At 59.3% G+C, this 24,521-nt stretch overlaps 2 protein-coding genes across 6 annotated transcripts; one reads left to right on the plus strand and one right to left on the minus strand.

Annotated features, from left to right (window-relative positions):
- Positions 1–4,398: 4,398 nt before the first annotated feature.
- Positions 4,399–7,081, plus strand: AVPR2 (arginine vasopressin receptor 2). Its single transcript, XM_005614629.3, has 4 exons — positions 4,399–4,486; positions 4,966–5,019; positions 5,432–6,316; positions 6,528–7,081. Exons 2-4 carry the CDS (start codon positions 4,995–4,997, stop codon positions 6,731–6,733), a joined length of 1,116 nt encoding a protein of 371 aa, XP_005614686.1. The 5' UTR covers positions 4,399–4,486; positions 4,966–4,994; the 3' UTR covers positions 6,734–7,081.
- Positions 7,082–7,416: 335 nt separating this feature from the next.
- Positions 7,417–24,124, minus strand: ARHGAP4 (Rho GTPase activating protein 4). 5 transcript variants are annotated; one of them, XM_023634511.2, is made up of 22 exons: positions 23,944–24,124; positions 19,692–19,899; positions 19,453–19,615; positions 19,153–19,215; positions 18,680–18,868; positions 17,771–17,899; positions 17,468–17,689; positions 13,385–13,486; positions 13,040–13,231; positions 12,863–12,947; positions 12,589–12,616; positions 12,235–12,337; positions 11,526–11,586; positions 11,338–11,415; positions 11,120–11,254; positions 10,914–11,019; positions 10,571–10,804; positions 10,408–10,481; positions 10,134–10,317; positions 9,853–9,945; positions 9,449–9,563; positions 7,417–8,051 (listed from the first exon to the last, which is right to left on the minus strand). In XM_023634511.2, the coding sequence occupies exons 1-22, from the start codon at positions 24,008–24,010 to the stop codon at positions 7,818–7,820; spliced, it is 2,865 nt and encodes a 954-aa protein (XP_023490279.1). In that variant the 5' UTR covers positions 24,011–24,124; the 3' UTR covers positions 7,417–7,817. The 5 variants fall into 5 exon arrangements, with proteins under 5 accessions (XP_023490279.1, XP_070113966.1, XP_070113968.1 ...); XM_070257865.1 differs by having other exon boundaries at positions 17,468–17,653; positions 23,944–24,104; XM_070257867.1 differs by lacking the exon at positions 11,338–11,415 and having other exon boundaries at positions 17,468–17,653; positions 23,944–24,102.
- Between the last annotated feature and the right edge of the window lie 397 nt (positions 24,125–24,521).

Genomic DNA, 24,521 nt, shown 5'->3' on the forward strand with positions numbered 1-24,521 from the left:
GGACTGGCAGCAGATGTTAGCTCAGGGCTAATCTTCCTCAAAAAAATGAAATAAAATAAAATCCTAGAAAAGACCAATATATAGTGATAGAAAGATCATGGTTGCCAGGTTCCAGGTGGGGGAAGGAGATTGTAAAGGGCCATGAGAGAACTTTCTGGAGTGATGGAAATGTTTTATGTCATGATTATGGTGGTGATTACATGACTGTACATACGTCAAGTCTCGTTGAACAATTTGTGAGTTTTATTGTATACTAATTATACCTCAATAAAGCTACTTTTAAAAAGTCATTCGGGACAAGGAGAGAAATCGCTGCCTGGGCCATGTCGGCCAGAACAGTTGAGGCACTGAACACTGATGAGGTGGCTCTAGATGCAGCCATAATGGAAGGGGAGCAGGCGGAGGAAGAAGCGGGTGTGGTGGTGGCAGTGGTGAAAGAGGACTAGAGGTTCACTTCTGAGCAAGACGGAGGAGCTTACTCAGAGAGCCCTTGGAAGGAGCCACAATCGGGCGCCTCTGGGAAGGGGAAATGGGGAGGGGCGGCTGCCGCTCTTTGTTACAAGCCTCAGCCTCGGAACAATCTGCCACTTTAAACCACATGCCTGTATAACTCCGACCAAAACGGAGACGCCTCCTGCTGGACTGCCTTCCCCTCAGATGAGAACTTCATGGCCATCTGGGGGCACAGCCCTCAACTGCTCACCTGCCTTCTACCCCCCAGCTCCTCAGCCCAGGAGAGGGGTGCCCCCCAGCGCCTGCTGGGGACCCTGTCCCTCCCAGCCCACAGGGCTCCTAATCCATCAAGTACCATTCTTCCTCCCTCCCGAAACTCGCAAACAGGCTCTATCTAACTTTCAAAATTACTATTCACTTTAATTTGGACCTCAGGTAAGTGGACACCCTGTCTTCCTGTCGTCATTGGCCCATGCATGTCCCAGCACACACTCACACGCACGCACGTGGTTTTATTAAATTTATTTTTCCCCTTTGGATCCCATCCTCTGACCCAATGCTCTTCCACCCCATGGGAGCCTCTAAGCATTTGATTCACAAAGGCCTCCCCTCCTCCTGCTCCTTACTCTCATTCGGGTTGGTGGGAGCTCCTTCCTTCTGCCGCTGCTGCGCGGGCTCCCCCACCTGCATTGCATCCCATCCTCAGGGACACCCAGTTGGGGCGCCTCTCTGCCTCCCAGGGCGTGGCCTCTCAGCAGCTTTACTGGCGTCCTTCCTTCCTTTGGGGCATCTGTCTCTCCTCACAGCCTGTGAGCCCATGCTTTCCTGATTCTTCTCCCAGCTTTTTAATCAGTCCTCTCCGGGTCCTTGGCTGGCTCCTCTTTCTCTTTCATCGCTGAAATGTCCTTCAAGGGTCTATCCAGAGTCCATGAAATGCCTTTTCTCTCCACCCCCACTGCCTGGTGGCATTAATTAGGTCCCGCCTTTTCTCTTCTGAGTGATGGCAACAGCCTCTTCTAGCCTCCCTGCCCCCACTCCTCTTGGCAAAGGACTGTGTGCTCCTCAGGGCAGTGCCCAGGTCCTTCCACCTCCACACCCACAGCGCAGCACCAGCAGCACTTGCTGTTTGTGAGCAAAGGGTTCTGTTTGCCGGGAGCCGTTGATAGAGCAGGACAGGGCGATCTGGAGTCCTGCCAGCTCTGATCCCCTGCCCAGGTGGCTGGCACCTGGGATGGTCTGTGCCCTCCACATCCTGGGGCCTCCTGTCCTCTTCTGCTTGGACCCTGGGCTGGGGGAGACACAGACCCACACCTTGGCAACCCACAGAACCCTTTCTGCAAATGTAATCTTAGAGGGAGCTCGGTGGGGGGCGCAGACGGGGCTGCGCTGAGGGGATGGGAGATGCGGAGAGTGTCTGCTCAGTCCCAGCCCCGGGCCTGAGGCCCACTGAGGCTAACTCGCCAGCCCCATGGCCAACCCCTTCTCCAGCCTTCCAGAACCAGCTTCCCAGTGCTCCCTGTGATGAGCATGGGCCCTATTCGGCCACCTCCTCAAACACTTCTCAGGGATCCTTTCTTCTCTCGCCTCTCCAGGGCCCCTCACCCATCTGCCTGTCTCAGGGAGGCAGGCCCAGGGCCATCTGTGCAGCCCAAGGAGGGAGGGCAGCGCACCCCCTCTAGGTAGGTGCTCGGCTCTTAGTTCATACTGCCGAGGGCAGGGGCTTCTGGGCAGCCCAGTGCTATCTCTGCCAGCTTACATGGCCCTGACGGTGAAGAAGCCAGTCGGCCTTTCTTCTCATGAACTGCTTCCCAGCCCCATCTTTCTAGGCCCCTGTCAGGTGACTGGGGCAGAGGCCTGCCCAGAGCCTCCGGCCTCTGATCAGCAACTTGCTGCAGGCAGTGGGATTGGCCCGGCCTGGCCCGGCCTCTGCCCTGGCATGGCACCCATGCAGCACCTGCACACGCACCACCGGCTCCCTGCTGAGGAGCCAGAGGCTCCCTGGCAGTCCTCTTCCCCGGCAGCTCTCTGCTCCTCCGGAGGCCCCCAGCACACGTTCCCGCTGAGCAGGGGAGCTGCATGCACGACTTCCCCTTACGTCCTGGCTTTGGTGTGGACACAAAGCCCTCCCCTTGCTTCTTAGAGCCCAGAGAAAACTGCAGAGGGGAGGCCTTCTCCAAGGCTTTTCCCTGGGCTCAACAACAGGAAACCAGGAATGCAGGGAGCAGAGAGGCGGCTGTGGGCCTGGCCTCATGACTCAGGGGCCCCAACCTGTGCCAGCACTCCGCGGGGATCCAGCCCTGCACGGCCTCATTTAGGTCTGGGCAGAGAAACCCATAAGGAGATGATTGCCCGTTTACCGCACAAGGCTGGCCTCACTTCCTCAGCCAGTCCCAGGAGCTCCTATAGCAAGTGATTTCTGTGCTGCTCGGTTAATAACGGTAGTGTGGCTACAGGGCAGAAAGTGAGGAGCTTCTTGTCCTTAGGGGGTGCAGTGGAAGTGTTCGGACCTGTGATGGCAGCATTCTGCAACCTATTTCCTAATGGTTCTGCAAAAAACAATAAATATGCATGTGCAGTGTGGTGGGGTATGGGGTGTGTGTGTGAGCCGTGTGCATGTGTGTACTGGGTGTTGTGTGTGTGCTCTATGTGCGGCACATGTGGGTGTAGTATGTGTGCTGTGTGTGTGGTATGTAGGGGTGTAAGACACTCACCCCCATGTCCCCTGCTGCCCTGTCAGTGGCTGAGAGGGGCTGAGGCGCCACCAGGTTCTCCGGCCAGAAAGAGGAGGCCGAGGCCTTGGCCTTGGCTGTACTTGGGCCTGGTCAGTGCAGGTCACCACAGAAGACAGAAAAACAGAAGAAAAAGGCCAATCCTGGCCTAGAGCCTGGCCCCAGGCAGTGTGCAGGCTTCTGCCTTGGGCTGGGCCAGGCCAGCCCCTGTGGCAGAGCAGGGAAGAGGTGGAGAAAGGGCTCAGGGATGGGAGGAAGGATGGGCTCGAGGGAGGAGGGGTCCTGGAGCCTGAGAGGGAAGAGGAGAGAGGATTCGGCCCTGCAGCCCAGCCAGGGAGCTCCTCTCTCAGGGCCTCCACACAGTGTTCAGGATGTGAGTGTGTATCTGTCTGTGTCGAGTGTGTGTGCCTTTGTGGGCATGTGGCTGTTTCACGTAAATGAAGGTGTCTGTGTGTGTGTGTATAAGAGAGAGAGAGCGCGAGAGCTGGAATGTGCCATCTCTGCCAGCCCACATGCCCCCTCCTCCTAGGACAGGTAGCTGCAGGTGGGGGAGGAGGAAGAGGGTCGTGATCTCCCTGGCTCCCACAGGGCCTTAGGGAGGAAGCTGCATCTCACAGGACACCTTAAGCCTGGCTTGACCCCGCCCCACCCCCTCCCTTCTGTCCCTCATCTCCATGAGGCCCAAATTGAGGAGGGGGAGGGGCCTTCATAGGCCTGGGAGAGGCCATCCCTCTCTGCGGTGGGGACTCTGTGAGCTCTCCCTGCTTCCCTCGCCTAGGCCCAAAGAGGGACAGAAGGAGCCCGACTTGGGAAAGAGAAGTCAAGCTTTGCCACGAAAAAGCTGTGTGATCCTGAGGCAGTCCCACTCCTCTCTGGCCTCAGCTTCCTCATTAATAAAACGGACACTTGAACTAAGTGGTCTCCCAGAGCCCGGCCAGAGCCGACCTTCTAGCAAGGTGGGCCTTCTGCGGGGAGTGGGGGAAGGATAGCCGGTGTGGTGGGCACAGCTGGGCCAGCCGAGGAGGGCTCAAGGTGCTCAAGAGTGGGGGGAAAGGAGTCCTGGGGACTGACCTGGGGGGGCCGCGGCCAGGTAAGGAAGCAGAGGAGGCCAGGAGCTTATTGTCCGGTGCCCCAAGCAGGAGGCCCTGGGAGGCGTGGGGGGAGGGGTGGGGGAGGAAGTCCCCTCCTGGGTAGGTCCCTCCCAGAGGCTGGGTTGGGGCGGGGCGGGCGGTGGAGAGCAGATCTGAGCTCCTGGGCCACCTTCTCACACAGCTGCCCGCCCAGGATCCCGGGAGCCTGGCCAGGTAAGGTGCTGTGAGGGGCTGCGGGGGCACGCTGGCCCCTCCCGCCTGGTCCCCAGCCCTCCTATGGCCACTTCTCTTGACCTCTGTCAGGGCAGGGGGGTCGTATGTTTGCCTCAGCCCTCGTGGGCTGCCTAGGTGGGTCCTAGGCTTGGTTCATCCATCTGTCTGACTGTCCCTCTCTCTGTTTTCCCCTGCCCAGTCCTGGGAAGGAGCGTAGCAGTGCCCAAAGGTCCATGTCTGGTTCAGTGGGGCCAGACCGCACTAACCTTGATGGAGCTAAAGGTGCACCCTCAGTGCCCGATCACTGGCACGCATGCACACATGCAGTTGCATGCACAGGCTGGACCCTCAGCCCACCACGCACACAGACAGGGACCTGGCCACCCTAGCACCTCTCTAAGGACCCCTATCCAGAGACTCTGGGCAGCCAGGCCAGCCCCTTGAACAGGAAGCTGACCTCACCACCCTGTCTCCTCCAGGCACTCAGGACACCTGCCCCGGCCTCATCATGCTCAGAACGCGCACCACCTCCGGTAAGCTTCCAGCTTCCAGCCACCAGGCCCCTACACATCCTCCACCCATCCCCCCACCGGGATGAGCTGGGTGGACTGAGTGGGGTTGGACGAAGCCAAGAAGCCCCTCTTGCACAGACCGCCTAAATCCTCCTCTCCAGGCTGCCATTGGCGGGAAGAGAGAGCATAGCCCTACATACTCAATGGGGGCTGGGGCTACCCTTACCGCCCCACCACATGAGGCGTGGGGGATGGTGTGTGCTCTGCTGGAAGAATGAGAGCCAGGAAGTGGGAGGTGGGAGGGAAGCAGGAGGCCCAGGTTGACGGGCTGCCCAGGCCACCAGCTCTGCCTGTCCAGTTGGAACCTCCTTGGGCCCGGGGCCCCTGTAGAGCACACTCCCTAATTTGGCCCTCTCCCTCCACCCCTGCCCAGCTGTGCTCCAGCCCCCCTCTCGACCCACCCCACCTGGCAACAGCAGCGAGGAGGAGGCACTGGACACCCGGGATCCGCTGCTAGCCCAGGCAGAGCTGGCCCTGCTCTCCACGGTCTTTGTGGCTGTGGCCCTGAGCAATGGCTTGGTGCTGGGAGCTCTAGTGCGGCGGGGCCGGCGGGGCCACTGGGCACCCATGCACGTCTTCATCGTCCACTTATGCTTGGCTGACCTGGCCGTGGCTCTGTTCCAAGTGCTGCCCCAGCTGGCCTGGGATGCCACCGATCGCTTCCGTGGGCCTGATGCCCTGTGCCGGGCAGTCAAGTACCTGCAGATGGTGGGCATGTATGCCTCCTCCTACATGATCCTGGCCATGACGCTGGACCGTCACCGCGCCATCTGCCACCCCATGCTGGCATACCGCCACGGAGGTGGAGCTCGCTGGAACCGGCCTGTACTGGTGGCCTGGGCCTTCTCGCTTCTTCTCAGCCTGCCCCAGCTCTTCATCTTCGCCCAGCGTGACGTGGGAGACGGCAGCGGGGTCTTCGACTGTTGGGCCCACTTTGCCGAGCCCTGGGGCCTCCGTGCCTATGTCACTTGGATCGCCCTAATGGTGTTTGTGGCACCAGCCCTGGGCATCACCGCCTGCCAGGTGCTCATCTTCCGGGAGATTCATGCGAGCCTGGTGCCAGGGCCGGCAGAGAGGGCTGGGGGGCACCGCGGAGGGCACCGGAGAGGCAGTCCCAGAGAGGGAGCCCGGGTGTCAGCAGCCGTGGCCAAGACCGTGAGGATGACGCTGGTGATTGTGATTGTCTATGTGCTGTGCTGGGCGCCCTTCTTCCTCGTGCAGCTGTGGGCAGCGTGGGACCCAGAGGCACCTCGGGAAGGTGGGTGTGGCTGTGGCTAGGGGCACGGTGGGCGGGGGGGTGGGGCACGGGTCTTGGTTGCACACACACCTCTACTCCCCCCTACACACACACATCTAGCTGTGGGCTCACGAGCACACGCATGCTAGCCCCTAGCAGGCACAGAGGGGTGGGGAGTCGCGCCCCTGCCCAGGCACCCTCAGCCCCAGCCCGGACTCCTCCACTCCCACAGGGCCCCCTTTCGTGCTGCTCATGTTGCTAGCCAGCCTCAACAGCTGCACCAACCCCTGGATCTACGCCTCCTTCAGTAGCAGCGTCTCCTCAGAGCTGCGCAGCCTGCTCTGCTGGGCCCGGAGGCGTGCCCCACCCAGCCCAGGGCCCCAAGATGAGTCCTGTGCCACTGCCAGCTCCTTCCTGGCCAAGGACACTTCCTCCTGAGAAGCCAGGGGGCGCCTTCCTTCCAGAGGCTCTACCAAGTTCAGCTGCCTGCCTGAGGCTGGCCCTAGGGGCTACTGGGAGGGGGGCCGATTGGGAATTGGCTCCGGGATTGTGAGGGGCCCCAGAGGTCAGCTCCTTGGTGCCAGGTGTGGGGAGGGGCTGCAGAGTCTGAGGGTGGCACGTAGCTTCCACCCCAGCCAGTGCCTGCCCAAGAGGTCCAGGGTGGGGGTGGGGGGCGCCAGGAGGAAGGAAAGGGGCGGGGCCAGGGGACCTTCCTTTCTCTGCCTCTAGTCCCCCTCTGCCCTCCCTTCTCACTCTCTCCCTGATAAAAGTTGTAGCTCATTTTCTATCCGAGAGTCTCCTTGGATCAGGGTAACAGTGGAAAGACACTCTCAGACCCCCCACCCCACACACACACCCCCACACCCACAGACACATGCACAGCTCTGGAACCCGTGAGGCAGGCGACTGAGCCTTCAAAGATGCAAGTCCGCAACCCACACAGCCCTGTCGTGGAGAGCTCTGTGCCAAGGGACCCCTGGTGGAAGGTGTTCCAGTAGCCCACCTTGCTGCCTCTTGCTGATTGCCCTGGCATCTGTCCTGGAGCAGTTGGGGCGCTATGGGCTGGCCCTGTACCCACCTGCCCAGCCCCCTAATACAGAGAACTGGCTCACACAGGGAAGTCAATGCACAGGTCTTTATGAATGGCTGCCAACACCTGCCAACCCCACCATGCTCGAACCCTCAGCTGAGGCAGAGACAGGCCTGGGCACTGGTGGGCCTGCTTATCTGTGCAAGGGCACCTGCCACCCAACAGCCACTGAAGAGCCCTCACAGCAAAGCCAGGGAGGGGCTTATCCCCAGCCTCCTTCCTCAGCTGCCTCCCCAAGGGGCCTAAGCCAGGGCTGGGGGCAGGCCAGGGCATGTTTGGACAGCCACATGGTCCTCTCTGCAAAGAGTCAAGAGCAGGTGTTTAGCACTTGCTGGACAGGGCCAGGGAGAAGCAAAGGGCCTGGGGAGGGCGGCCGGTCTCACCCGTGGCCGCCTAGGGTGGGGCAGGGCCTGTGAAGGAGCCAGCAGCACCTCAGTGCGGCTTGAGGGGTGAGTCCAGGCCCTGGGGATGGGATGCAGAGGGTGAGGCGGGGGCCCCAGGGCCACGGGAGAAGCCTTTGTTCTTGCCGAGGCGGCTGGAGGCTGGAGGCTTCGGGCTACGGGGCCCGGGGCTGGGGGAGTTGGTGGACCCTGTCCCGAGGCCCTGACGGACAGAGGTCTTTCCCAAGAGCTCCTTAAACACGGAGTCCATGGTCTGTGCCACGGCCTGGCAGAGAGGAGAGAAAGGGAGGGCATCTGGCGAGAATGTCCCCCACCTGTCCATCCACTCCCACCACCCCCAGGTCAGTGTGTTGCCAACTGACCCAGGAGTGAGGCTCTCCCACCCTCTGATGCTCAAGCCTCCACCAGAACTCTCCCCACTCCAAAAACAATCCTTGGCCACCCCCTCTCCATGGCCCCCACAACTGCTGTCCCTCCTCCTTTGCCCAATTTCCCTCCTGCCACTTTTTTTCAGGTGAGCAAGACAGTCGCTGAGCTAAACATCTGTGCCAGTCTTCCCCTATTTTGTATATGGGACGCTGCCACAGCATGGTTTGATGGGTGGTGAGTAGGTCCGCCCCAGGGATGTGAACCGGCGAACCCTGGGCTGCCGAAGCGTAGTGCACAAAGTTAATCACTACACCACGGGGCTGGCTCCTCCTCCTGCCACTTTTGGAGTGGCTGTCACAGCCTCCTCTGGAGACAGCAATCCTTAGCCCAGCCCTAAAGTCGGGGCCCCTCTGGCTGGGCCACGGGCCTCCCCTCTTGTCACGCCCTCTCTCTCTCTGGCTGAGATCATAACCACTCCACACCCCAACCCCCTACCTTGGGGGCCTTGGGGACCACCAGCGTGCTGGGGACGCCCAGGTCAGAGTGCACCTACCCCCCACCCAGCCCCACCTGCTGCCTGCCTCCCCTGGGGTCTCCCGGCTGCCCTGCCCCGCCCCCACCGCCTGGCTCCTGCTCCTCTGGCCGTCAAGTCTGTGTGGCCCAGCTCACCCCCCTGTCCCCGGGCTCCTAAGCCTGGCCTTTGGGGCACACCCGGCACACTGCGTGCTCCCTCCCCGTCTCTCCTCAAGCTCAGACTGTTCCCAGGGCTTTCATCAGCCCAGTGGTGCTCACTGGGGGTTGGCAGGTGGGTGCGCTGGGCCCATCGGACAGAGCAGGGAGCCGGGGCTCCCTAGGCTGCATCCCTCGCAGGGGCTGCGTCCAGTACCCACTCTCTCCCTCTGCGAGAACCACTGCCCCATCTGGCTCCCCAGTCAGCCACCCCCTCCAGTCTCTCTTCCATCTGTCCCTTTCATCCTCCCTGGCCCGCCAAGTGCCTGCCACGTCACCTAGCCTGGCTCTAGACCCCAGCCCTGAAGTCTGTCCGGGAACCCCTCACCCACACCACTCGAAACTTCCCGCTCAAGAATCAGACATGAAACCCAAATGCGTGAGCCCCCACGTCCCCCTTGACCCAGCCTCTGGGCCCGTCCTTCCCCCCGGCACTCACACCCTTGCAGGCCTACCCCCCCCCGCCCCCCCGCAACCCTGGGCTGGCTCCAACCTTGGGAGGGAAGAGTTTGGTTCATGAGGGGAGGCAGAGAGTTCCCAGAAGAGGTGCCCCCCCCGCCTCACCTTATCCACCTCCACGTGTCGCTCTGGGGAGGCTGGGACCAAGTAGTGCCGTCTGTGCCCAGAGGGGTCCCCGGGTATGCCCAGAGGGGCCTGGGGTAGGGTGCACGGCTCTGGCCTGCAGGGTACAGACAGTGAGCCTGGAGGGGGCTCCTTGGGAAGCTCCTGTGCTAACCTGGCAGTGGCTCCTCCCAAACCCAGGGCGTGGCCAAGGGAAAAGGAACAGGGAAGCTGGTCCAGTGGGTCCATTCTGTCCTCCTTTGGTGTCCCTCACCTGGACAACTCTCTCCCCACTGGGCCCCTCTCCAGCTGGGAAAGCCTGACCCCAGCCCCCTCCGGCCTGGCCAGGGTGGGCAATTGGGGCCACCAGAAGAGGTCTTCCCGAGGGCCGCTTTCCCCTTGCTCACCGATGGATGAACTCCGCAGCCAGGAGGCCTTCTGGACTGCTCACTGGCTCCCCTGAAGCCTGCAGCCCCTGGCCCGCCGTAGGCTTCTCTGCTCTGGGGTTAGAAAGATAGCCTGTCTAGAGTGCTCTTTCTGGCACAGGCTCTGGGGCCAGCGGGCTCAGTGTCGGCCACAAGTGGTCGGAAAGGCTTATGGAAGCCGGGACTCGGGCGGGGGAAGGGCCAGAAACCCAGGTGAAAGGGAAGCAGGGTTGGGGGTTGGAGGGGTTGTGCCGCTCGCTCACCCCGCGGGCAGCGTGATATATTTGTGTGGGATGAGTCCCCGGGCACCGGCGTGCTCGCCCCGCCACCAGTCCCCCGAGGCCCGCTCGTGCAGCCGCAGCACATCTCCACGCTGGAAGGTCAGCTCCTGGGCTGTGCGGCCAGTGTAGGCAAAGCAGGCCACGGCCTCCACAACCCCTTCCAGGTCTAGGGAGAAGAGAAGGTCCGAGTAGGGGGGGGTGGAGTGGGCACCCAGGGGCAGGGACAGGGCGGGGCCCTCCTCTCTGCCGCCCTCACCATCCTCCTGGGCTGGGGTCCCAGCTTCCATCTCCGGCTCGTTCTCCCCTGCCAGGCCCTCCAGCTGGGTGTCCCTAAGGTTCAGAGCAGAGTGAGACAGATGAACAGATGAGGGGGCTCCCCTCCGCTGGACCCTCCACCCCAGGCAGCACAAAGAGTGTACCCCAGGCAGCTGGCAGAAGGCGGGGCCATGCACTTCTCGTAGACAGGCCCTGGCAGCAGACTCAGGGGCGGGAAAACCCGCGCAGGCTGCACGATGAGCGTCTGCACCAGCTGGTTCACCCGACCCTGCAAGGCTACTGGGTCCTGCCCAGCAGGCACGGGTAGCAGCGTCGGCCCAAAGCACACGGCCAGGTTGTAGGGGTCCATCATGTTCTCATCGCTGTACTGGGCCAGGCTGGAAGCACACACAGGTCACAGGCAAGGAGCTCTAGTGTCCTCTGCACCCCCATTGTCAGCTGGGTGGGGCTACCCCTTGGCCACCTCGCCCCCCAAGAAGCACTCACTGGTTGAGAAAGGTGAAGAGGTAGCGCAGGACCACCAGCACCGATCCAGGCAGCCGGGCCAGGAGGCGGCTCACGTGCTCCACTCGCTCTGCCACGGCCTCCAGCTCTATGCCAAGGCCGCCACCCCGGAGAGAAGTGGGTGAGTGTGGCCGAGGTCACAGTGAAGCAGCCCCTCCCACCCAGCTGGCCTCAGGCCCTGGCCTCACCCGCAGAAGCCAGCAGCTCTCCAAACAGGTCCGGGGGGAAGAGCGGGGGATCCAGGCTCCGGAAGTAGAGCTTCAGCACCCCTGCCACCGAGTCCAGGTCGTGGGCTGTGCAGCCTTCCACTAGTGGGTCCTCCCCTGAGGGCGACACGCAGGGCGAGAAGTTTGATCACATGGGCTCTAGGGAGCCCTCCACCCCCGCCCGGCCCGGCCAGTCCCACCTCTCTCGAAAGCGTCGCGGATTTCCGAGACCCGGGGCTGGGCACCAGACACCCGGAAGATGCCCTCGTGCTGCAGGCCTGAGAGAGGACGAAGAGCCAGTGGGCGGAGTCCCCTCCCCATCCCCTCTGGGACCGCTGCCGGGTGCTGGGTGCCAGGCCAGAGGCAGGAGGGCCGGGGTCTTGCTTACCATTGAGATTAATGAAGCGAACACAGCTCTCCACCACCAGGGGCACGGGTTGGCCAGAGCTCTGGGGACAGAAAGGTGTTCACTCCACTGTGGACATGTCACGTCCCACCTCAACATTCGCTCGCTTTTACTTTCTCTTAACAAGGCATGACGATTGTGGGCAACCAAGGAGGCCACCAGCCCACGGCTCCTCAGCTCCCCCCGGGGGTCTGGTATCCCTGGTGCAGGTTTAGGGAGACCCTGACATGTTATTTGCTGACCGTTTATTGCTGGCATGTGAAAACGCAATCGAACTCTGTAGGCTGACCTCGAATCAAGTCACACTGCAAGTTCATTTAAATAGACTGTTGATTCGTTTGAATGTTTACGTATATAATCACATCATTGCAAATAATAGTGGTATTTCTTCTTTTCTGATCTTTCTTCTTTCCCTTATTTCACTCTCTAGGACTCCCAGTACCATGCTGGCCAGAAGCTCATTTCTCACCCTGAAAAATGCTCCCACCAGAGGCTTTCTGTAGATGTCTGGTACTAGCTAAGGACACTCCCTTCCATGAGTGGAGGCCTGGCAAAGGCCCAGCCAGGAAGGGACAGTTAAACCAGTGGCTGGCAACGGGGAACACTGGAGTCACAGGCAGCCGGGCTGGCGAGAGACCAGAATATAGGGGGAGGGCCTGCCCTCAGCTGGAGTGTGAGGCAAAGCGAGTACCTGAATAAACTTCTCCATGTCTCCCCCGAAGAGTTTCTGGTTATACTGGGAGGTGGGGCGGGGGAGGCGGCTCTTCTGGAATCTTCTCTGTGTGTACTGGGTCCTGTGGTAAACAGGAGCTGGCTCTGAGGGGAGTGGGCATAGAGAATAGGATGCCCCACCCCCAGCCCAGCCAAACAGGGCCCTGGAGCTCGAGAGTTATTCCAGAACCCACTGGGCAAAGTGGGAAATTGAGGCCACAGAAGAATGAGTAGCGGAGCTGGGCCCCAACGAGAGGGAAGGTGGGGACATCACAGCTTGACCCCTGCAGAAGCCCGGCACCTGGGAACAACCCGGCCCTTATGAAAGACTCACCAAGACACCTCTCGCTCTCCCTTGTCACCTGGGGAGGAGAAAACATTGGTGTGCCTCTCGGGCCAGAAGGTCCTCAGTGCACCGCAGAGAGAAAGGCTCGGCCTGAAGGCCAAGGGTGGGATGGGGGCCAGGACCCTTGCTGGGTCATGTCCTGCATGCCACTCGACTTCTCTGGGCAGACTAGGGTTCCCAGGGAGGAGAGCTGAGAGTAGGTGACGCTCCTGGCCCTGGGGGTGGGGAGGAAGGGGCCGAGGGGGCCAGAAGCCGGACCCACCTCGCTGAATGGCCTCTTGCAGTTTCTCATGCTTGGCCTGCAGCTTGGCAAGGATGCTCCGTCCACTCAGGTACTCCTGCAGCTTCTGGGAAACCCCAAGAAGAGCCCGAAGTTTTAGTCCCAGCTCTGGGCCCTCCCTGCGACCCGGCCCTGCCTCCCCAGGCTAGCTCTCCCCACCGTGATGTAGAAGGTCTCAGTCTCCTGCTGCTGGCCCCGTCTCCGGCTGGCCTGCCGAGCACCCGGATCTGAGCTGGTGGACTTGAGGGACTCAGTGGAGGGGCTGGCCTGGAAGGAGTCAAGCACATCCCCATCTTCCGACGCCACCACCTCCAGCAGGGCCTGCAGTGTGGCCTTCAGCGTCTTGTTCACCTGGGGAGAGGACAGCAGCAGGGCAGGAAGAAGTGGTGGACAGGAGAGGGACAGGAAGTCCAAGTCAGAAGGAAGGGGGAGGGGAGACCATGGGCACCTGGCTCCACGTCTCCAGGTCCCTGTCCCCATGCACATCTCCTGGGCCACTCATACCTCCTCTGTCTCGATGGTCTGTCGGTCCAGGCGGCTCTGGATATTCTGGGCTCTGGGCAGAATCTCATCCCGAAGCTCCATCTCAACCTGGATCTCAGCCACCTGTGGAGGGAAGTATCCAAGGGGCTGAGGGCCGAGCCTGGGGACATTGAGTTCAGACATAGGAGAGGGCCTGGGCAGTGGGCACCAAGGTCTCTGCGAGGTCTCCGGGGCATGAGGGAGCCAGGCACATTTCCACTGCCTCAGTGGCTGCCGTATAGGACCACCAGGCCTGACGCCTAACACTCCCGGCTCTAAAGAAGGGTGAGGGCGCCTCCGCAAGGAAAAGGAGCACATCATGCCCACTGGGCCCTGGGCACGGACGCTCACAGCAGCACTAGGCATGGTCGCCCAGTGCTAGAAGCAACCCAGGTGTCCGTCCACAGATGAGTGGACAAGCAAATGGGGTGCGTCCGTATGGTGGAATGTCAGTTGGCCACAGAAGGCAGGAGGTCCCGGTGGCTCCCTGCTGCTGTGCGGGTGAATCATGAAGACGTGCTGCTCAGTGAAAGGAGCCAGACACAAAAGGCCACTGTCGTACAATTCCATTTACATCAATGGTCCAGAAGAGGCAAATCCATAGTGACAGAAAGTAGGACAGTGGGTGCCAGGGGTTGGGGAGGGGAAAGTGACAGCTTAATGGGTCCAGGGTTTCTTTTTGGCTGTTCTGGAATGAGATGGTGGTGGGGGTCACACAACTCTGTGAATATACTAAAAACCACCGACTTGTACACTTTGAATGAGTGAATTGTATTGCATGTGAATCATACCTCAATAAAGCAGTTTATTATCAAAAAACGAATGGTCAGAAGGGCTGGGTCTGAGACAGAAGAGGAAGGGCCCAGCCAGACCTCCCCTGTGGAGAGGAGAGGGCAGAGAAACCGTTCACTCGAATCAAGCGCAAGTAGGTTCCTCGTGGCGAAATGAGAGTGGCTTTGGGAAGTGAGGAATTCCTCACTTTGGAACATGTAAACATCCAGGGAACTCGGACATCAAGTTAAAAGTGAGAGTGAGGACTTCATCTATCCACAGCTGACTAAAGGCTCCCTGTAGGCCCCACCGTAAGGGGAGCACACAGGTGCAAGTCACAGGGACACCCCGGGCAGAGCGGAGATGGCGACCCGCGAGAGATGTCAACAGGGCTGTGGAAGATGGAGCCCAGACAGAAGCCAGCCAGAGCGCGCAGCTGAACCTGGGAACGCTCAGGAGACCGAGGCAGTGAGTGTCTCCCCGGGGCAGGGGGCATGGAAGCCAGGACTGGTTAAAAGTCTATCTAGGAAACAGTACAACGGTTCCTCAAAAAATTACACATAGACTTCTATAATCCAGCAATTCCACTTCTGGATCTGTCCCCAAAAGGAGGGAAAGCAGGGTCTCAAATAGATATTTGTACACTTGTGTTCACAGCAGTATGATTCACAGTGGCCAAAAGGTGGAAGCAATCCAAGCGCCCATCGACAGGTGAACGGATGAACAAAATGTGGTCCATCCACACACTGGAATGTTATTCAGTCTTAAAAGGAAGGACATTCTGATCCGTGCTACAACCTGGACGGACCTTGAGGACATTATGCTGAATGAAACAAGTCAGACACAAGAGAACGAATAGTGTATAATTCCACCTGTATGAGGTCCCTAGAGTAGTCAGATTCATAAAGACAGAAAGGAGGATGGGGGTGCCAGGGGCTGGGGGAGGGGCAGGGGGTTAGTGTTTCCTGGGGACAGTTTCCATTTGGGAAGATGGAAAGTTCTGGGGATGGATGGTGGGGATGGCTGCGCAGCAGTGGGAATGTACTTAATGCCACTGAATTGTACACTTAAAAATGGTTAAAATGGTACACCTTATGTATTTTTTACCACAATTATAAGAAAGTCTAGCCCGAGGGAACACTGACATTAGAAGACCCGCAGCCCCAAACCCACACAAGGAGCAGAAAACTAGAGATTTACTCTCGGGAAATGATCAGTCAGAGGGATTCTGGACTCAGGGACACTAGTCACAGCTGAAGAAGGGGACAAAACTCCCTCCTGATGAGAAAGAGCAGAGCAGCAGCCGCCAGCTGAGGCTGGCCAGGTGCTCACAGCTGGGCTTTGGGGTTGTCCTGTTGAAAATGAGGAATGTTACAGAGCACATCAGACAAGGCCACTCTGTGACCATGATGGGTGAAGACAAGAACTCCATCCAAGCCACAAAGAAGACCAAACTGCCCTCTGTCCTGGCTAATATGCACTGATGGCAGCTTTAGCCTCCCTTCATCCTGCCCACCCCCCATCTTCTAGATAATATTTGCTAAGACACCCAGTCAGAGTTACCCCTGCTTCCTGACAGCATCCAAACCAGGGCCAAGCCCTCCCCCACTGCCCCTAGCCCTAGCCCAAGTCCTACAGTCCCTTCCAGCACCCTCTTAGCAAGACGCGCCCCCCCCCCCTTGGTCTCTGGGCAGCAGCGCTCTGAGCCCCTGCCTCACGCCCTGTGAGGAATCCTGCTGCCAACCAGCTCTGCTCACGGGCACGGAATCCTGTCTCCCTCTTGGCGCCTCCTCCTCAGGAGGGATGCTCTAAGCTGGAAGACACAGAGTGAAGCGAGCTTTTTAAAACTGCAAGCAAACAGAGAAAATGCAGGGAACAGAAGCAAATGTCAAGAAAACAAAAACGAACATTTCAGAAAGATTTGAGAAGATACTGTATCCATGAAACAAGAACAAAGGGTTATTTTAAACAGGAGTTTGGGAAGCTGGGAAACAGAACTTAAAAAATCAAAAATAAATTTTCTTTAAAAACTCAAGAAGGGGTTGGAAGAGATAATTAGAGAAATCGCTAAAGAAAGAAGAATTAAAAGGTATAGATATGGGAAATAGGAAAAAGAAAAGACAAGGAAGTTAGAGAATCCACCCATGACGTCCGGCGTCCAATTACAAGAATTCTTGAAAATGAGAGAAAAGAAAATTAAGGGGAGAAGATTATTAAAGGATTATTAATAACATGAGCCCCAAACCGAAGGACACAACTTTCCACACTGACACTGCCCACTGGTTGCCCAGCACCGTGAAGAAAAAAGGATCCCCAGGGCAGGGCAGGGCAGGTCGTCACAACATTTCACAACCAGGGGCAAAGAGACTATCCTAACAGCCTCGCTTGTAACAACGCCTTTAACATTCTAAAGGGAAAATGATTTTCAACCTTGAATTCCAAAAAAGAGGAAGATACAAGCCCCAGGCCCCAGAGGGTGTGCCGCAGGAGAGCATGGCAGGGCTGCTGAGCAGGACCCCTGGGCTCCAGCAGAAGAGAATAGGGACTGGAGGGACTGCACGGACAGCACGGAGGGAGCACTGTCACAGGGAGGTGGGGGCGAGCTGATGGTCCATGGAAGGAAGTCGGTGGAGGCTTTGGAAAGTTGCAAAGCAGCTCGCAGCCTGCTGTGTTCTGTGCACACCCGGATGGAAGCACCAGAAGCAGCAGGGAGCAGACTGGAAAGCAGCTGTTTCTGGGGAGTGGGAATCGCGAACAGAAAGGGGGAGTGAGAAAACTCCTGGGTGCTGTCATAAGACTTGAGGGATGCTGACTTTTTCAACTATTACCTTGGTCAAAATACACATTAAAGAACTAAAGGCTCTGTCAGCCCAGTCCATGCGCAACGCCCATTCGGGCAAACTGGTAAAAGACAAAAACAGCTCAGAGGCAAGTAAAAAGATGCCTAGTTATATTTTACTGCTTGTAAGGTTTATTTCCCCCAAGTCTGTATTGTGAAATGTCTAAAATATACAGAAGAATTGCGAGAAGAGTTGGTGGAGACAGCTGTACACACTGGTGATCATTTTGCTGTTTGTAGTTGTAGGGGGCAGGGGTGTGAGTTCCCTGCCTGAACTGCAGAAGTTTGCTTGCTTCAAATGCAAGTGGGAGACCTCTAGTGAGCCTCATTTGCCTGGAGGCCGCTGAGAGCAAAGTGGAACTGCTTCGCCTCACCTCCCCTTCCACTGAGCACTGAGCACCACACAACACAAAGCCCTTGGCTGGGGCATTAAGCGGCGGGGCAGTCACCCTCACCTCATCCCCGTCATGGGGCTGGTAGTCAAAACGCAGCGGGGGACAGAAGGCGACCGCATGCACCTCCAGCACCTTGGCCTTGTCCCCTGGAGGATCTAGGGCCTCCACTGCCTCTTCCAGGCTGCCCAGGCCCTGCATCTGGGAGGCTTGGGTACGGCTCTCAGCAGCTGTGTAGCTCCGGAGCACCTGCCCCAGGGCCAAGTGGAACCCTGTGTCACAGCACTGGGGAGGAAGCAAGGACACAGCTCGGGTGGGTCCCAGTGCCCTGGGCACCAGCCCCCGGCCCGCCCAGCCAGCACTCACATCCATGAGGTCCAACACATCACGCAGGTAGTAGTTGCTGACAGCAGCATTGACACTGGCCAGGCTGAGCAGGTACTCGTTGCGCGCCTTCGTGCACTTCAGTTTGTGCTCCAAGAACTTGGCCTGACGCTGCTCGAGACCATACAGGCACCCCAGGGTCATCCCCGCTGCTGGCCAGGAAGCCCCCAACTGTGGCCTACCATGGAACTCCCACTCCCATCCCCTCCCACACTCTCTCCCCTCCCCATGTGGACAGCTACGCCCCATGTCCCACAGGCCCCTCAAACAACACAGCCCAGAAGTCCTATCATCCTCCCCAACCCCGCCCTGCCCCACACAAACTCTCCCGTCCAGGGCCAGCAACTCCTGTTCCGCTCCAGTTCTGCCCAGCTTGGCACTTCTGTTCTGGCATTTCTGCCAGCCTCAGCCTTCCCATCCTCTCTTCAGGAGCCACCTCAAATGCTCTTTCTCCCTGCATGTCACCAGATCACCCATCCTACATGTCTTCTCGCCCCTCTGAAACCTCACAGCACTGTGTGAGGCAGGGATGGGTGAGTGGAGGGTCCCCAGGCTTGGGAGCATGAAAGCGCTCTTTGCCTCAGCTGGGCTGGGGGGGACCAGCTAGGAGCACGGGGAAGACTGCATCGGGCTGTCCTAGACCCAGTGACTGTTCTCCTGTCCCCTCTGTCTACCACCCCAGCTTGGGGAGCCCTCCAGAGCCAGTAGGGCTGACCAGGCCCAGGCCCACCCCTTACAGCCTCACCAGGGGTCTGCGGCTCTCCCCTCCCTAGCCCTGCCTTCCCCCTCCATGCACCACCTCCCAGCAGATGCTAGTGAGGACTGGGGACCGGCAGGGACAAAGGCCAGGAGCCAGCACCTTCAGAGCTAGACAGTGCCCTCCAGGCCCACCTTCTCCACCAGCCGCCCTCCCTTCTTGAGGGAGCTCTTGCGGAGGGGCCCTGCTTCGGCCGTGGCGGTAGTGGCGACGACCGTGGTGGCACTCCGGCCTGCCCGCTTCTCCTCTTGCCGCTCGGCTTCCCGGAGCTTGGCCTCGGCATTCATGCTCTCTGTGTGGTACACCTGGTACGTCTTCTTGGCCTGCAGGGAGGCCCAACGCCAGGCAGCCCTGCTGAAGGCCATGGCCACGGCCAGCCTTCCCCTCCTCCTCCCGGCTCATCCGGGACTGGGACCGGAGAGCTAGGCGATCCCACATGAGCACTTAGCCCGACCCCCCTGTGCCCAGAGCAGGGAGAGAGGGCCATGCTGCGGTCCTTGAAACCCAGGTCTCTCCTGGACACCCAAGCCTACTCCTCGAGCTTGGCATGGGGAGATGTGATGGCATGGCCTCCCTCTAGTTAGGGTGGGCCCTGTCCCGTCCTCACCGTCTGAAGCTCTGACACCACCTCCAGGAGCTCCTCCTGCAGTTCTTGTTCCAAATCCTTACTCTGGGGAGGAGGGGGAGTGTGACCACAGGACTGCCCCAGTGTGGCACCTGCTGCCCTCCTGCTGGCCGCCACACCTCAGCTCAGCACTCAAGGTTCCACCCAGCTCCCTTCTGCCTGATGCCCGCCTGGCCTCCCATGCCCTCCCAGCCCTGACGCCTCTGGATTGAACGCCCACAGGCTGCCCCTGCTCGATCCCAAGGCCGTGCACACCTCCTGTGTCCGGGGCAGGGGCCTTACCTTCTTGACTATGCGCCCCACATCCTCAGCGATGTGACTTAAGCGCTGGGCCAAGGGCCCGGCCAGTACCTCGCTGAGGGCCGCACTCTCCCGGCTCTGCTGCCGTGTCTGCTGCAGCAACACGGCCCAGCAGTGCAAGGGCGACAGGAGGGACGGCTCCTTCCTGGGGGCAGAGGGGCACTCAGACCAGGAGCAGAGCCTTGGGCCCTGCCACGGCCATCCTGCCAGCCAGTACCTACCGGAAGCTTTGGTGCTCCCGGCTGCTGCCCCCTAGGCGGCCTCCTCGGCCGGAGAAGCGCTCGGCCAGCTTGTCCAGGCCGCGGGAGTACTCGAGCTCCACATCGGCCCGCCGCCGCATGAACTCAGCCAGCTCCTGCAGCAGCTCCCGCCGCAGCTCGCCCTGCAGCTCCAGGCAACGCAGCTGCTCGCTCAGCTGCCAGCGCATCTCTACAGGAGAACTGTGGCTCAGGCCTCGGTGGCGGGGCCCGGGGGTGCAAGAGGCAGACACAGCCCCCGGTCCCGTCTACCCCAGGGGTGAGGGCTGGGGCCAAGGAGGAGGAAGGAGGCTGGCTTCCTGGAAGACGTTCCGGGCTCAGCCATCCAGCTGGGCTGAGGCTAAAGGGAACAGGCAAGGCCCAACCCACTGAAGAGGAATGGGAGGGAAGGCTGTTCCGGGGAGGGGGGAGAGCCACGCAAATGCCCAGGGGTGAGAGGGAGTGGGGTAGATGCGGGAGGGTTGGAGCCGGTTGTGATGGTGGGAACCTAGAGCAGCCCCAGCCCCATCCTGTCCTGTCCCCAGCCAGGCGCCTTTCACTTGGGCTTCCCATCACTCCCTGGTTCCTGGAAAGCCCCCGAGTTGCTTCCCCTGAGACTTCCTGCCCCTCCGGTGCCCAGGACTCCGGGTAGGGCAGCCTACCCTGCAAACACATAAATGCACTGGCTGCAGTGAACTTGCAGCCTCAGGGCTGGGAACTCTGCCCTCGGCCCCAGGGGCAACGGCAGCCCCACAGTGCAGACTCCCCATTTTCTGTCCCCAGGGCACTTCCACCCCCACCTCCTGGCAGTGAGAACCACACCCAGAGCCCTCACACTGCTGGCTTTTGACAGCTTATTGCTGGCTCGATTTGGCAACAACACCGCTTTCCTCACACAGACCTAAAGCAGAGAACTGCCTGAATGACAAGCTTAAGCAACCTACTGCAAACATTTTTGCCACTCACTGGGTGCCCAAGTGGGCACTGAGGATCCCAGGTCTTGGTTTCTGGCAAGTGGGTCACCCATTCACTAATCTCCATCCACGTGCCCAGGGAGGGACACTAACTGATTTCTTCATTCAGCAGAATGTTGATTCTGTACCGAGTCTGTGCCAGGCACATTCTAGACACAGATACAGTGGCAAAGAGGGCTGACCGAGTGCCTGCCCCCACAGAGCTAGGATGGGAATGAGGGAACAGACACATACTAGAATGTCCAGGAACAAGGGGTGCTGATAAGGCGACCACAGCAAAGCAAGATCAGAGCAGGAGGTGGGGACGGGGACAGGTTCTTTTAGAGGAGGGCAGTCAGGAACAAGCAACTTTGGAGTAGAGAGCTGAAGGAAATGACAGAGGGGCCGTGGAGACATGTAGGGGGAGAGTGTTCAGGTAGAGGGAACAGTGAAGGCTACTGGGGCCAGTGTGGCTGAAGCTGTGCCGGGGAATCTGAGAGGCCAGCGGGGGTGATGTGACCTGGCTTCGCTCTCAAGGCCCCCTCGGGCTGCCATGGGGAGCCAAGGCGGAGGTCAGATGACAGAGGGAAAGCACCCAGCCCAGTTGGCAGCTATGGCACAAGTCCAGGCAAAAGACAGCAGGGGCTCGGACCAGAGACCCAGCCTGGGAGGAAGGGAGAAAGTGTAGGACCTGAGGGGGCTGTCTGAAAGGACTCTACTGTGAACAGCTCGGTACTGGTACTGTTTGGATTTCTGTCTCACTACTGAATTCCCAGGGGCTGTAAGGTGTGTGGTGGCCTCTGTGGCTTCTGCCTGCCTGGCATCGCCATCTTCTCTGATTTCTCTTTGGAGACTGTCCCCTTCTTATTCACAGCCCCTGGGTCCCTCTCCCTGACTCAGCATAACCCATCCCTCGGCCCCTCCACCCCGTCCACCACCAGGAAGGGCTCAGGATGGGACCCGGGGCCAGAGTCCTCACTCTCACTGGAGCACTCTCTTTTCATCAAGGGGTCAAGCTGAGTAAAAGAAAACACGTGTGTGTGTGTGTGTGTGTGTGTGTGTGTGTGTGTGTTGGGGGTGGGGGGTGCTTCCTGACAGCGAAAGCAATGCAGAGCAGGGCAGAGGCAAGTGAGAGACCCGGAGTCTCCTTATACCATCCGAGGCTGGGCTCCAGTGCTGACTCAGCTCCACAGGCCAGGTGGAGTGTGCTCTAAGCCACTTGCAATCAAGAGAGTCTTCATTGAATCAGAGTAACATTTTTTGGATAAAACTAAATTTCATTTCATTCCTAGAAAGGTCTGCTATCCCAGTTCACCTCACCTTCTCTGGCACCTGCCCAGCCCTCTCGGAGCAATAGTTCCCTGGGGACCTATCACAACTGCACAGTGATGAGTGGACCAGCACGCCAAACTGTTCCATTTCTTCTTCAGTGCAGCCACACCTCAGTCAGGATGCGGACACGTGCACTGGCTGGTGTCAAGTAGGAGACTTGTGAATGAGCACCATCTGAGCACAGTGAGCTGGTGCCCAGCCCCCCGCCTCTAGGCTGTGTCACTGTCTGGCTCTCAGGTCTCAGCTCAGAAGCAATCATCAGGGAACCCTTCCCTGACCACCTCCCAAACTAGGTCTGGCCCTCTTCCCACCCGTTTTCTTGACATCCGTGCTTTCCCTTTATAGCAGTCATCATCACCATTGAAATGAACTGCATGATGGGTTGTTTACTCTCTGTCTCCTCCACTAGACCTGGGAGCCGTAGGCGGGCAGGGACTGGTTCTCTTTTGCTCAGCACTGAATGCCCAGGGCCTCGGACAGAAGAGATGCATACAAACATCTGTCAAAAGGAAGGGACTCGGGCCCCACCAACACTTCCTGCGAGCAAGGCATATGGTCTCACTTCTGCTGACAAGCAGAGCAGAAGAGAAGATGGCCTCCCAAACCGCGACTGTGCTGACCTTTCAGAATTTAGGGTGTCAAGACAGTGATCCTGTTTTTCTAGCATGGTAGGAAGTTTCTTTTTTGGGGGCGAAGGGATGGGGAACAGAAGTTAAAATGGCTGGAGACCCAGAGCAGGCAAGGACTGTCTTAAAGACAGACTTGCTCAAAACCCCAATTCTCCAGTGTGAATTAACTGACCCGTATTTGCTGACTGAAGAGTTTCCAAAGTCTTTCAGCCTCATGACATTTTGGGGATACAGGATGGGGATCCTTATCGCCATCAGAGAAACGACGAAGGTAAGGTTTGAAGAACTGGCTCACCCTGCATACAGTCACCTAAGCTGGCTCTGGGTAGCAGGCCACCTCTCCCAGCCCTGGAGGACTCGTGCATACTTTGGTGTAAATTGCTTGCATTGGATATTTACGTTGGAACCTGCATCTCTGGGTTGAAAGGAACTTCAAGGGTCATTTCATTCTACCTTCTAGGAGCTGTAGTGCTGTGTGACCACGAGCAAATTTACTGCTCCGCTCTGAGCTTAAGTTTCCTTCATAGGTAAGACAAAGCAATTGAGAGTGATCTATGAGGTCACACATCTGAAGGTACCAGGAAACCTTATGGCCCCAAACTGCTGGTGCTTGGATGCTGCCTTCTTTCCTCTGCAAGAGCTACCACACCCTGAATAAGACCATCAGAAGCCATGACTAAGAATTTGCAAAGCTGATTTGCATGTAATTTGCACAGTGTTTACCAGAATCCAAAGAGGTCTACTCTCAGAAGACTGCAAAGCTGGCCCTGTTGCATCTCTCAGCCCAAGACTCACTGCACCAGCTTGACGCAGAGACAGCGGCCCTCAGCTCTGAGCCACCTCAGTGCCCAAGGGAGGGCAAAGGGACTGAGCTACAGAGACTGGAGTGGTTTTAGGGCAAAGCCACCACTAATCCATCCACTTAGGCACTCGGACTCCCCTACCCGACCACCTCAGCAAAGTCAAGGTGTTCGATTTCACTCTGCCTAGAATGCCACTTCTGAGGGGCACCTTAGTTCACCCGGTGCCCCCTTTCCCTCCTCAGGCTCCCTGGGTGAGGTGTAGGGAGAACCAAGAAGGGCAGAGCGACCAAAGGAAGACAGGAAGGGACGGAGGGAGGGAGGAAGGGGGAACAGCGGATGGTTAAGGCCAAAGGGGCGGGAGGGGGTGGGCAGGGGGCTCTGGCTCCCTTCCCCAACCCCCTCCAGAGGTCGCTGGGGAAGGGCAGCGGGCCCTGGGCCAGCGGCGGGACTTTTCGGGCTCTCCCACAACCCTCGGGGTCTCCGCAGGGAACCGGGCGGCAAGCGCCCAGTGCCCGCTCACCTTTGACTTGCGTCTCATACTCTGCCTGCGGCCCCCGCTCCCGGCGCAGCTTCCCGTGCGTGGCCATGGCGGCCGGGCGGCCGCGCCGTCGAGCCCCGCTGCTCCCACGCGGCCGCGAGCCGGCCGGGCGCTGGGACCTGGGGCTCTGCAGCCAGCACCCTGCGCCAGCCCCGCCCCGCCCCGCCCCGCCCCCAGCGGGCTCCCGGGGCTGGGCGGCCCAGGCTCGGTACTTCCCTTGAGGGGCTCCTGGGGTGGTTTCGCTCTGGCCGCAGGCCAGCCCGCCGCCCCTTCGCGCCCGGCGCTGGGAGCGCACCTGGGCTGTCTTGTGCCCTAAGCTCGGCTGCCACGCAGCCAGGGCCGGTGTGAGAGCTCCACGGTGCCCAGCGAGCGGGCACCCTCTGGCTGCCGTAACCCGCCCCCACCTCCGGAAGGCTATCTGCTCACCACTGCCAGACCGTACCCTTCACAGCATGGCTGTTGGCTCTCAATGCCAGTGGGCAGAGACACCATAGCCGCTTCAGACCCTGGACTCCTCTGGATCACCTGCTTCTCCCAGACTCCCAGGACATCAGATGGGG

The sequence above is a fragment of the Equus caballus genome, chromosome X, assembly GCF_041296265.1.
Source record: "Equus caballus isolate H_3958 breed thoroughbred chromosome X, TB-T2T, whole genome shotgun sequence".
In the NCBI taxonomy this organism is placed as follows: domain Eukaryota; kingdom Metazoa; phylum Chordata; class Mammalia; order Perissodactyla; family Equidae; genus Equus; species Equus caballus.

Excerpts from the sequence above, each read along its gene's own strand:
- AVPR2 (XM_005614629.3), top strand. The coding sequence starts at position 4,995 with ATGCTCAGAACGCGCACCACCTCCG. Across the intron at positions 5,020-5,431 it reads CAGAACGCGCACCACCTCCG|CTGTGCTCCAGCCCCCCTCT; the intron begins GTAAGCTTCCAG and ends ACCCCTGCCCAG. Across the intron at positions 6,317-6,527 it reads CCCAGAGGCACCTCGGGAAG|GGCCCCCTTTCGTGCTGCTC; the intron begins GTGGGTGTGGCT and ends CCACTCCCACAG.
- ARHGAP4 (XM_023634511.2), bottom strand. The coding sequence starts at position 24,010 with ATGGCCACGCACGGGAAGCTGCGCCGGGAGCGGGGGCCGCAGGCAGAG. Across the intron at positions 10,482-10,570 it reads CCTTCTGCCAGCTGCCTGGG|GGACACCCAGCTGGAGGGCC; the intron begins GTACACTCTTTG and ends TCTGAACCTTAG. Across the intron at positions 10,318-10,407 it reads GACCCCAGCCCAGGAGGATG|ACCTGGAAGGGGTTGTGGAG; the intron begins GTGAGGGCGGCA and ends TCTTCTCCCTAG.